Genomic DNA, 13,614 nt, shown 5'->3' on the forward strand with positions numbered 1-13,614 from the left:
GAGATACGAGTAAGATGAACGCGCTAATCGCGATCCTCACAGCTTGCCACATTGGGGGCACTCTTCTGCCCCAACCCAATAAGAATCGGAGGTCCATTCGGCAGACTACAAACCCGACGGGTCCTCGACCCATACGAGTCAAAGTGACCCATGCGTCACACCACCTCCTAGGAAAGACCTAGACAGCTGGCTGAAGTTTTCAGGCGATTGGCCCCAGCGAAAGGGTCCACCCGAGTACAAAGTATAAAAGGGGAAAGACCTACCCCTCCCCTAAAGTACATCATTTTTTCACCCTAATTAGCCGCTTCTTTATACGGACACTTACTTTAGCATCAGAGTGTTCTTACAGGGGGTCCCACCCGCCAACCTACGGATGATCGTGGCTTCTCTCTCCCTCGCTAAGCTCGCAATTAGGTCCAAATTCTTAGCACCCCACCGTTACTCACACCTAGCCATGCACCATATGTCCCGACAAGTAACCAAACACACATAAACAATAATTTAAATTTAATTATATTTGACTTGTGTTATGTGTATATTAATGTTAACATATAAGATTCGATCCATATAAAATTCAACTTCTAATTAAAAAAAAAAGAGACAATGTTATACATGATAAAATCTTCGAATACATGAACAAGTTTATATATGATGTATAAAATATAGGGCAAAACACTAAAATAAGCCAAGGGGAAGAAATTTTTACGTAAATCCGCCAAACCAAAATTTAGTTCATGAATCAACCAATGCATGTTTATATGTAGTTCGAATCAATTAGATTCGAACTCAATCTACACATAATTCGAATCATATTGCTTCGAATTATACACAAAACTCACACACACACTAATTCGAATCAACTTGATTCGAATTACACACATAAAATAATTCGAATCAAGTTGATTCGAATTACACCCTGATTTATTAAAAAAATTAATAATTTATTAAAAAATTTATTAAAAAATAATAATTTAAAATTAAAAAAAATATATTTTATTTCATGCATTAAAAAAAGCTAACAAAATATTTAATTACAAAACTTCTTTAAAATATTAATGAGCTATCAATTTAAATTCCATACGATACTCTTTTGTCCATTTTTAATAGCTCATGGATATTTTTTAATAAATTTTTTAAATTATATGGTGAGATATTACATGATTCGAATTACGCATGGAAATTCAATCACTCTGATTCGAATTATATGGTGAGCAATTCGAATTCTATACAATACTCTTCTGCCCATTCTTGATAGCTCATGAATATTTTTTAATAAATTTATTTTAATTATATAAACCACAAAAAAATAATGCAAAATAATTTAAAAAGAAGTCTCGTAATTAAATATTTTGTTAGCTTTTTTTTACTGCATGAAATAAAATATATATTTTTTTAATTTTTAATTATTATTTTTTAATAATTTTTTTAATAAATTATTAATTTTTTTAATAAATCAGGGTGTAATTCGAATCAACTTGATTCGAATTATTGTATGTGTGTAATTCGAATCAAGTTGATTCGAATTAGTGTGTGTGTGAGTTTTGTGTATAATTCGAAGCAATATGATTCGAATTATGTGTAGATTGAGTTCGAATCTAGTTGATTCGAACTACATATAAATATGCATTGGTTGATTCATGAAATAAATTTTGGTTTGGCGGATTTGCGTAAAAATTTCTTTCCCTTGGCTTATTTTAATGTTTTGCCCTAAAATATAATAATAAAAGCTAAGGTACTATTTATTTGGATATGATCAACAAATTTGTGTATTAGATGTGTAAAATATAATATAAGGTACTACTTGTTTATGTATGATGAGGAAAAAAATCAAATAACATCAAAGAATATTAACATAATTAATATACAAATATCCTAATATATTCTAACATAATTAATATTGAATCTTTGATATATAAATATGTTTGAACGGACACATTTTAATTGGATATTTAGTTTTAGTTTTAGTTAATTTAATCCACTAAAAATTAATATTTTAATTAAAATAGGACTATTTTATAATTAAATAGTTTTATAAAATGGATGATTATATAATTCTGTAAATATTAAAAAGTAAATTTATGTTTTTTATTATTGTTCTGAACCAATGCACCGCAACTCCCATTCCTCTCTAAAATTAAAAGAAAAAATCAACCCAAGCCCTATCCATCCATTGACCCAGCCCGCCGTTCGCAGCCCGCAGCTTCTACATCCCCGCAGCCACGCCAACCACCGCAGCTACCTCAACCCCGCATCAGCTTTATGAAGGTATGGTGTTTGATATAAGTAACAAAAAGTTACTGTTGAATAAAAGATCATTATCTGCTGCTATTTTTCTCATTGGTGTCCTGGTGCCATTTTTTCCTTTCTATAGGACATATGTGATCGTGTGGTGAAAGAGTGGGAGATAATAGGTGTTTCAGAGTTTTTTGGCTCTAAGATGTCTGATGATCTACAAGTAACGAATGAAGCAAAAGGTATGAACAGGAAGGTTGAATGAGTCCAATAAAATGGCAAGTGATGCTGGGGCCAGTGACTTGGAAGAAGAAGAAAAGATTCAATTTTAGTATTTTAGTAAATTATACAATTATTTATTTTGGGATATAATTTAATTTTAAAATAGTTTAACTATAGTTAATATAACAATTAATTAAAAAGTGACATATCATAAAGAATAATTTACATGTTATTATAAAAAAGATAGAGTAGAATTTACCATATATTTATTATTGAATTTTTTTATTTAAATTAAATAAATATAAAATTTATGAAAATACATAAAGTATACACAAAATTCACCAATTTGTGGTTGTTTGAGTAAATATGAGCCTAGAAATTTGGAGGAGTGGAAGAGGCAAAACTGGACCAGTGATTGTGTGAAGAAGGAACCACTCAAGTGTGAGAGAATGAGGAAGAATGGAAGTGAAGTAGTAGCATGCCAAGTCCAAGAAGATGATGGTTTCTTGAAACTTGTAACTGTGACGGTTTCGTATTTCGCATAGAGGTTGGATGTGGAGGAAGAACAATGTGGACCTCAGTGCTTGAAGAATTGCTCCTGTTTAGCATATGCATTTGATGCTGGCATTGGCTGCTTTTATTGGATCACATATTTGATTGACTTGCAACAATTTTTAAGCGAAGGAATTGATCTCTTCATCCGTCTCCCCCATTCAGAACTAAGTATGTTTTCTTCTTGTTCTTGCTTAGAAACTAGGACGTATGTTATTATAACTTGCTTAATGAATCTACTTTTTAAATGTTATCAGAAAACGCAGTAAACAACCATAAAAGTTCAAGAAAGAGCACGTTGATCATTGCTGTAACAGTTGGAGCAGCCATTATCTTGGCGGCTTGTGCATATCTAGCCATTTGTGCTAGGCACACCAGGAAAAGGAGAGTTAAGGATTCAGGTATCATAGAGATGATGAAGAAGAACTCGGAAGAAGTGTTCTGTACAATGAAATTAGAGTTCTAAATTGAGAGGAACTAAACTGAGTTTAAATTAGAATGAATTTACTTTACTTAGCTGTTAGAATTGTCTTACGTGGTAAAAAATGGTCATATCAGCACTTCGATAACTTAAAATTTGAAATGATATAGAAATCATTAGGATATCCGGAGTTTTATCGGAGAGACTACTATAAAAAGATTTGTATCTGATGACTATTTTAGATAATTACATAAATTTCATAAATTATTATAGAAATGGAGTAATTCTAAAACAATTTACGTATTTAAATAGTGAATCACATATTGATTATTATGCGTGTAATTAAAATATACACACATGTCGGTTACTTAGGTCCGCGATGTGTAAGAAAAAATTTTGGTCTGATCGATTACAATGAGAATGTGAAATACTCACAAAAAATATGTATCTCGACTGCTCAATGTACAAAATACAATTATCTCAAGCATAGTAGTAATCTGTAATCGAGATATGAAAACATTTAACACGGATGCATGGGGATAGCTATGTCTAAAAAAATTTCTTTTATATAAGCAATTTCAATATTTCATTCACCATATACCATCACAACTAATCAATACCTTATATTCTCTTCTCCTACTTAACAAATTATGGTAAAAATATTTTCAAAAGTATCTAAATTATTTTTATATGATAAAAATGATACATTTCAAAAAATATTTTTAGATAATCTTTTAAGAAGTATGTGTCACATTTACCATAATTTTTATTTCTAAATAAAAAATATTATGATATTAAACTGAGTCTTAATAAAAGTGATATGTTAAGGGGGTTATTGATATGATTTTTATTTAGAAAAAAAAATACAAAAATAGTAAATACTATTTTTATCCTTAACATTCATACTTTATTTTAATTTTATCTTTAACGTATATTTTCAATTTTATCATGATGTTTTAATTATACTACAACCCTACATGTTAAACGGTTAATGACACATCAGCATACAATTACTATATTAATATCTCCGAAAATAGTGTTATCCCTCAAGAATATAATTAAAACATATTTAAAATACTAAAGACAAAATTAAAATAAATTAGATGTTGAGTTATTTTAAAAAGTTTTTCAAAAATTTTATAGAAAAAAAATATATTTAACCTTTTTTAAAAGAACCCGGTTCTTTCTCAATTGTTACTTACTTCATTACTGTCGCAAGAGTGAGTGTTGATTTTTCACTTTTAATATTGACTCTTATTGGTCCTTGAAATTAATAATGCTACTTTCATCTCTCATCTACATTTTTTTTCCACAAGTTTGTGTGTGTTTGGATTGTGGTTGGTCAAACTGGAGTTTGAATAAAAATGATTTTATAGAATTGATTTTGGATAGAAGTAAGTTTGTGTCAACATGATTTATGTTTGGCAACTCTTTACCAAAATTAATTTTGATAAAATAAATTTTGTTTGGATAATATTAGTTAAAATCACTTTTAGATAGATAATTACTTAAAAGGACGTGACATTAAATTATAATATTATTTTTTTATACATGTTTAATTTTTTTTATATTTTTTTCTTATATAATTTTTATACAGTATATTTTTAATACTCTTAGTACTCTTTTTTAGTACATTATAATTTTTAACTATTATTATTATTATCTAATGGGATCAATAAATTCTATTATAAAAAGATAATAATAAATATAATACATAAAAATTATAACTATAAAAATATATAATGTCAAATAAAAAAATTAATAAAAAAGAATTCATACAGAGAGGAATATAAAAATTTTATAAATAATGCAATAATATGTATAAAAGATAAAGTTGGTAAAAGAAAAATAAATATTGAAGGTATTAGCTAAAAGCACGTTAATGTAACGGAGAAGCTAGAAATTATTGTTTCTTGTAAACGTTGGTTTAGGAACAAAAACACTTCTGCATTTGTAGAGAAGAAAATTAACCAAATAAAAAAGTGAAACTTTCAAGAAGTTCTAACGTGCTTTTTTCCTTCAAACGTGGTTACCAAACACACCCTTTATTGTAGAAGGTGAAGATAGAGTTGAGTTGACTAGTTGAGGACGAACCCATGACCATGAGTAAACAGAAGAATTTTGAAAGGTATGAACATTAGTTGAACTATGAATCATGAAATTGAACTAAATTAACATCAGTACTCTATACTTAATAAACAAATCTGATTGTAGCAAATTCTGTTGATAACAAATTTTAATCAGTGCCATAATGTAGCACCTAACCTAAAATTAAATGTAAAATCCCATCTTCGGATATTCCTTTTACTTGCAATCGATAATCAACTTTTTGGCAACTAGTTTGATCCCTGCATTCTGCTGATAGTCATACGGATCTAGGGAGAAGAATGCGTCCACAAATGTCCCAGGCGTGAACAACGAACCCAGTTCTTCGGCGTCAAACTTGCTGAAGAGGAGTCTTTGCACAGTGCCAGATGATTCTCTCTGATATATCTCAGTGGCATAGAAGGCAACGTCTCCACATACTGCTGTAGGTATACTGCAATGTAAGTGTTGCAAAAATCAGTGAAATTCTCAATAGGATCACAATAGCAGAAAAAATTTGAATTCACTTCAATTCAGTTAATGATATTCTTTAAGTCATCCCTACCTTCATGATGTTAAGCACACAAACAATAGAAAGCGCACATTGATATACTGTAATTTCTTATGATTTAAATATAACTAGAAACAAGTTCGGAATAATGGAAAATCTTCTTTAGTTGCTTCAAATCCCAATAAATATTTGGTGGTCATGTAAAATTTAATTGCCAGTTTCCAGAAAAACTTTGCATGCTGAAATAAGGCTATCATTTTCATTGCTAATTCAGCTCAAATCAGATTTGGCTTTGATAAGCTAAAATACTGGGGGTTCAAACTTTTTCTTAAAAAAGAAAGAAAAAGAAAAAAGAATATGCATGCTTATGATATAGGCCAAGAACTTACTGCAATCTGGCAGTCGGATAGTTGAAGAAGCCTTCTTTTCTAATAACAACTGGCCTCCAATCAGAGCTGCTTCCAGAATCCACGGATAACTTTTGTACAACACTGTCACATGCATCAAGAACTTTACATAAACTCGGTGATGTGTCAACTACAAAATTTAACCGCGGCCGACCAGCATTATCGTAAAACTTTGTGCTTATTCCAAATCGAACTTTCAGACTAGTGCAATGAAGCTGAAAGGGGAAACCACTGTGCTGTAATTCTATATTCTGACTGCCAAAGAGAGATGGAACAAGAGATGCATCAATAGAAGGAATACATATTTCATCCGGTTCTAGAACAACGTAGCTGCTGGATGCTGGAGACACAAAAGATGAGGAAGACATCTCAGTTGACTCTTGTGTGGGTTTTTCATCCATGGCAACATCAGATTGAATGGATTTTTGTATTTCATCACCAAGAGTACGTAGGTCGAAAGAGTCTTGTTTATCTATATTGGACTGTGCAGTATCTAAGACAGATCCGTTTGCATTGCCCCTTGTAAGAGAAAGTATTGGATGATTTTCTTCTTTGGTTTCAGTGGCAGATGATGACATTACAAAATCCTTATTCATATTTGTTGAGCTTCCATCTAAGGGAGATTTCCCGTTACTACGACTTCTGGTAATAGCATTGGGTGAAATCCAACTGTTTGCAGTCAATATATCTGGGAGACTAGACTCCTGTATAGACAAAGAGATTATCGTTATCTCTATGATAAATTTCTCAGTTAATTTGTAAAATAAGGGAGAAAGTTTAGAAATCATGCATGTAACTATAGAGTTGAAACAGCAAGAAATGTTGGATTATTCTTCCCACAAACTGCAGTTTAATTATTTAAAAGGAAGCCCAAGTGTTAAGGTTTGTCATGTATAATTAAAAAAAAAAAATAACAACAACAACAATAATAACAATAGGCGATACATCAATTGCAGAGTTGTTCCAATTCCAGCAATAAATCATAACAAAAGCTTCAAAATTAAGAAATTTACCAAGAATAGAACTGTTGAGCAGTATTTAAGTACTTCAAGATTCATCCGAACATCATCTAAGCTCCTGGTAATATGTTGCAGAAAAGATTAGCAAAAAGAAACTGTCTATATGATGCTATAGAGAATGAATGACAAATAACTCCTTGCGTTAGGTACATTCATTAGCTACCTATGTGTTTGCTGTCCAAGCCCGAAATATGTAGCAAGAGAAGCCATCTGCAGCAAATAAACGAATTTTTATAAGCTGATGGCCAAACATGAAATTGTGAAACTGAAAAAGAACCACACATGTCAAATTAATGAAATCATACCTTCATATTACCAGCCCTTCTTCCAAATTTTTGTGTTAACACAACCAGAGAGTCAATAGCACCCTTTGGCTCTGGTGCTTGCTGATTGATAGCGGCAAATGCCTCTCTGATCCGAGCACAGTCGAATCTTAAGATATTGTGACCCGCCCAAATCCGACCTACACACAACTCAGCACAAGCGACACATACATAACCATCATTCAAAACCAAAATTTAGGTTAAATCATGAATTCACTTCCACCTAACTACATAAGCTCTCAAAAGAGATGGTTCAAGCCATATCATAAGAGTATCTATAACCAATTCATCAGTAAAATTATGCATTATTCAGAATTCAAGCTGAACTAGCTAATAGCATGCAAGCATGAGAGTATCTATAACAAATTCACCAGTAGAACTATGCATTATTCATAATTCAAGCTCAATGAGCTAATAACATGCAAAAAGGGCACGAAATGGCTTCAGATAATTACTGTGCCATAACTCAAAACTTCAAACCTACAAGAGTTGTCACCGAAGGTGCTCAATTTCAAAAAAGAAACCATTTCTGGAAAATTCAAATTGAATTTGAAAACGAAAACACAGCAGCAGAGCTTTCGTGACAGCGGAGCAAAAGAGTCAGAGGAAACCAACCATGGAGGAGGTCGTAAACCGCGTCGGCGATGTCGGCGAAGGTAGGTGCGGCGGCGACGGCGTCAGCGGTGATACCGTTGCAGCGCTCCGACAAGGGCGAAATGAGTGAGAGGTCGGCGGGTCGAACCAGTGTGGAGTAGTTTCGGAGCTCCGTCAACGTTCTCGGGCACACAAGAATGGCTCCGAACTCAAGAATCGCAAAACCCTGACCGGGTCGGGTCGGAACGGTGGTTTCGACGTCGAAGAACACTATTTCGGATCGGTCTTCGTTCGGACCCATTTCAACAGAAAACGATAATCACTGTATCCAATTGAGAAGAACAGAATGGATTTTTAATTGAGTTGATTGATGTAAACTTGAACATTCAAAACGCGCCAATTGTGATTGTTTATATAGTGAACCAACGACGAGGGTGTTGCCGTTTTGTCTTGTGGTATTTATTTATATTTTTTTGAGATTGCTTCATGAGTTAGGTTTCCTTTAGTGGGCTTTTTTTTGAAAAAAGTTGGAGGCCCATGCAAGTAATTGAGAAAGTAGAAACCCACACGTGAGGGTATAAATTGTATGACTGGGTGCAATGTTGGAATATGCTTAATGTCTCTTACTCTCTTATCTTGCCTCTAATGCCTAGTTAGCTAGCTAACCTGAATGAAAAGAAATGAATGAACTGGAAAACTTGATGGAGATTACTGAGTTTGGAATATGCTTCATGTAAGTTGTAACCTTTGAATTTTGATTGCTTCCAATAACTAACTTTAAGCCGTGTGGGTTTCCAATGTGTTTAAACTTTAAATAGTTATGGTTTATGGTTTGGGATTAGGATATACATTGTTGTTCTTTTAAGGTATCTTTTACGTGTATATAGTAGATACTAGTGGTGAGGTTAATCTTTTTGGATAAGAACCTTTCAAGTTTCAACACTTATTTTCTGAATAGTAGAACCCTAGAACATTGATCCTCTTTAAGAAAAAATGAACAAAAGTTATTTTAAAACATATTTTAAATGTATTTACTAAATGTTATAATAATAATAATGATGATGATGATGATGATGATTTGAGTAGTAAAAAATAATAATATATTATTAAAAATGTTAACTAATAATTCTTTAATTGTTTAGATAAATTTAATAGACAAAAATAAAAAATATATTACATTCAAAATATTATATAAAAAAATTAAGAATTATTTAAAAGATATATAATATTCATAGAGATACTAAAAAAATCAGCATAAGTATTAAAAAGATATGATATAAAATATTATAATTATTGATAAATCTCACATAAGTAATTATTAAATATTAATAAATCTAATTGTTTAATACATAATACTTTTCAAAAATAGTATCAATATGTACACCGACCTTAAAATGCATCACGTCAACATACTTGGCTCTAAAATTTAAGCTCATGAATGATAAAATGAAATACTATATATAACATTCATAGAAATATAAAAGAAAATTTGTGATAATTTTTAAAAGGATATAAAATAAAATATTAGAATTATTGATCCATAGAAATATAAGAATAAATCATCATAATTACTAAAGAGATATGATATAAAATATTAGAATTATTAACAAATCTCAATATAATTAATCATTGGATGTTAATTTGTGTATGATTGATTACATAATATTTTTTCAAAAAATAAATGAGAAAAGAGAGGTATCCAAATTGGTACTAGAGTATGCCACACATCAGTACCTTTGGTGTCAGAATGTAATCTATTGTCGAATTAAAATTACTAGTTATTGAGGATTGACTCACTAAAACATAAGAAAGAATCAAAATAATACTAAAAATAGACAGAATTCCGGTAAACGACAAAAGGTGGCGCCCTAAAGACTATCGCAGAGATGAACCAATGGAGATTACGTGGGAAGGTGATTACCGTCGGGGAAGCGAAGTTTCGAAGGCAATTACAGACAAAGGAAAGACCGGTGCAAGTGGATCGGAGAGGTCAGTATGTCCGTGGAGCAGAGGATTATCATCGGGGGAAAGATGTGAGAACTGACACAATCGTAGACGGACATCCGGTGACTGACCAAACGGAAATCAAACAGGGAAATGGAGGTATGAAAAGGATCGATGTGGCCATCGTGGAAGAGAATATGGATTGGTTGGTGAGGAGTTTAGTTGGGAAAACCTTGCAACCACTGGACCTGCATTCGCTAAAGGATACGGTCAGGAAGAATCTGCCTCACATTGTCGACGTTAGAGAGATCGGGAGGTCTAAAGTGCTGCTAGTTTTTGATACTGTGAAACATGCTGATGAAGCGTTTACATTCGGCCTCAATAATTTGCTCCACCTATTCCATAGGATCTGGAGGTGGGAGGAGAAGAAGAGATGTCAGACTCGAAGGGTGTGGCTGGAGTGTTACGGAGTCCTTCTACAAGTATAGTCTCCGGTAACGTTTAAAGCAATCGGAGGACAGTGAGGAGAAGTGGTTCAGTGCACTGTGCCAACAGGAGAAGGTGTCTCGTTTAATAAATTTTAACATAAATAATCATTAAATGTTAACTTCTGTAATAATTGATTACATAATATTTTCTTAAAAAATAGTTAAAAAGAAAAATATATGTAAACAGGTGCCAAAATGCATTTGTTGCAGAATAATATAATAATTTGTAATTTTGTTACGTGTACACTAAAATTAGCTACTGATATAAAATATATGTTGAAATACAAATGTATATTAAAAATAAAATTAAAAATAAACTAAATCACATATTTATACACAAATACATTGGTAACTGATTTTAGTGGTTAATTTTAGTATACAAATAGTATTTTTGAATTATTTGAATGGCATCATTGCATAGACGTTATAATTTCATATTTTTATAAGTGTTGACCATTTAATAAATCAACAACTCAAATCATTGTCATGTCATCATTTTCCAACCACCTTATACAATGCTTCTCGTATCATGTTTCCTTCTAACCGAACCTTCTATCCCAGTCCCTAGAAGTTCAGTTATGGACCTCCAAATCAGCAGCAAAAGATCAACATCACAAGTAAAAGTACCTGAAGATAGAGCTCAAAGAGAATCCAATAAGCCTCTCTTCGAACTGATATAGGCTTTGTTTCGCCAAAACCAACATCAAGCATACTCACAAAGGAAAATAACGTTGAGCTGAAAGAATGGCTAACCTATTAAGAATGGAACAATTACAAATTTACAATAACTGTTTCAGTTTACACGTTAAGAGTAAAGTGAATGTTACAGGTGTTCAATCTTCATGAAATGTATATGTTTCTGTGATGCCTGCAAAATTTTCTTCAAAATGTGTGTTTAATCAAACCGATGGGATCGACTCACAGTATGAAAGTAGTACCATCACTAGCAACTAGCAAGTAGCAACAATTACCAACCACTTTGAAAATCAGAAAATGAGCATCTTCCTTCTGTAGAGATATCATGATCAAGGAGAACTATAAAGCTAGCTCAAAAGTTGCGGTTTTTCCCCTAAGCATCAACTAAGACCTCTGTTATGTCTGGTTCATAGTCTTCCCAATTGGCTTGTTTGGTGATCCCATGGAGGGTTTCATAGATATAATGCGAATGCTTATGCGTCACGTCACCAGCCACAAAGTTATGCAGAACTCCATTAATTTGCACAACACTTCTGCCCGGAGGCTTTTTAACACCCATCTCAATCATTTTTTGTCTCACAGCAACTACATCCTGCCACCTTTTGGCAAAAGCATATATGTTTGACAAAAGGACAAGATAGCCTGCGGCTTGGTTGACGTTGAGCTCGGCTACTACCTTGTTTGCCACTCCCGATGCTAGTTCTGAGTTCTTGTGTATTCGACAACCCCCAAGAAGGGCACCCCATAGCACATCATTTGGTTTTAAAGGCATGGTTTTGATAAGTCCCTGTGCTTCATCTAAGAAGCCAGCACGGCTCAAGAGATCAACCATGCATCCATAGTGCTCAATCCTTGGGTGGATTCCCCAAGTATGTTTCATAGATGCAAAAATCTGGCGTCCTTCGTCTACAAACCCAGCATGGCTGCAAGCACAAAGCACTCCAATGAAGGTTACTTCATCTGGTCTTATTTCATTTACACCCACACTATCACTAAGCATAGCCTTAAAAAGATCAAGCGCTTCCTTTCCAAGGCCTTGTTTCGCAAAAGCCATGATGATGCTAGTCCAAGACACAGTGCTTTTCCGCGGCATATTCATAAACACTCTGTAAGCATCATCAATGATTCCACAACTGGCATACATATGAATGAGTGCATTGCTCAAACGCAATGAAGGCTGCTCATTGCTCCTCACAACAAATCTCTGTTCAACATACCAATGTATCCATCTTCCCAATTTCAGATCCCCCAACTCAGCGCATGCTGTCAAGGCAGCCACCAGCGCCACCTGGTCCAATTCCACACCCACCCTACTCATCTCACCAAACAACGACAAAGCCTGCTTGCACTTGCCGCCACGAGCGCATCCGGCAACCATGGTGGTCCAAGACACAACATTCCTACAAGGCATCTCATCGAAAACCCTTCTGGCCCCATCAAAATCACCACACCTAACATACCCAGCAAGCATAGAGTTCCAGCTAGCAACACTTCTCTGATTCATTTCATCAAACACGTAACGTGCTTTCCCAACACCACCGCACACCGCATAGAAATTCACCAAACTTGTCTCCACAAACAAATTGTAGCAATACCCTTTGACCAAAACCTTGCAATGCACCTGTTCCCCTTCCCAAACCAACCCACCACGTGCGCACGCGCTCAGAAGGAACGAGTACGTGAACCCATCAGGCTCCGACCCAGAAGCCACCATGCGATTGTAGCACTCCACAGATTTGAAAGGAGCTGCTGGGGTTCGGGCATGGGCCCTGATGATCTGGTTCCAGAGGGGGGTGGTGGGTTTGTGGAGAGTGGAGAAGAGGGTGTGGGCATGGTGGAGGTGGCCGTAGGAGACGTATAAAGAGAGGAGCTTGAAGATGAAGTTGTTCTTGTAAGAGAGGGAGTTGAGGATTAGTTGGGTGTGGATTTGGAGGAGAATGTTGAGGCTGTTGCATCGTTGCAAAAGGGAGAACACACGCTGCTGAAAGCTTCTACTGCTGCTTCCACTGGCGGGAAGGGAACCCATCCTTTTGATTCGCTCATGCTTTCTCGTGCCATTTTTATTTTGAGATTAAAGGGGAACATGAAATAGGTTTTAAAAGTGGATATTTTACATACTC

At 33.9% G+C, this 13,614-nt stretch overlaps 2 protein-coding genes across 2 annotated transcripts; both read right to left on the reverse strand.

Moving 5' to 3' along the window:
- Window positions 1-5,588: 5,588 nt before the first annotated feature.
- On the reverse strand, window positions 5,589-8,770 carry LOC107468191 (protein NEN1). Its single transcript, XM_016087450.3, has 6 exons — window positions 8,388-8,770; window positions 7,755-7,912; window positions 7,613-7,659; window positions 7,444-7,507; window positions 6,413-7,134; window positions 5,589-5,966 (listed from the first exon to the last, which is right to left on the reverse strand). Exons 1-6 carry the CDS (start codon window positions 8,665-8,667, stop codon window positions 5,732-5,734), a joined length of 1,506 nt encoding a protein of 501 aa, XP_015942936.1. The 5' UTR covers window positions 8,668-8,770; the 3' UTR covers window positions 5,589-5,731.
- A 2,527-nt stretch (window positions 8,771-11,297) lies between these two features.
- On the reverse strand, window positions 11,298-13,538 carry LOC107468180 (pentatricopeptide repeat-containing protein At5g56310-like). The gene has a single exon (XM_016087438.3). The coding sequence runs from the start codon at window positions 13,518-13,520 to the stop codon at window positions 11,868-11,870; it is 1,653 nt and encodes a 550-aa protein (XP_015942924.1). The 5' UTR covers window positions 13,521-13,538; the 3' UTR covers window positions 11,298-11,867.
- Between the last annotated feature and the right edge of the window lie 76 nt (window positions 13,539-13,614).

This window comes from Arachis duranensis, chromosome 1 (assembly GCF_000817695.3).
Source record: "Arachis duranensis cultivar V14167 chromosome 1, aradu.V14167.gnm2.J7QH, whole genome shotgun sequence".
In the NCBI taxonomy this organism is placed as follows: domain Eukaryota; kingdom Viridiplantae; phylum Streptophyta; class Magnoliopsida; order Fabales; family Fabaceae; genus Arachis; species Arachis duranensis.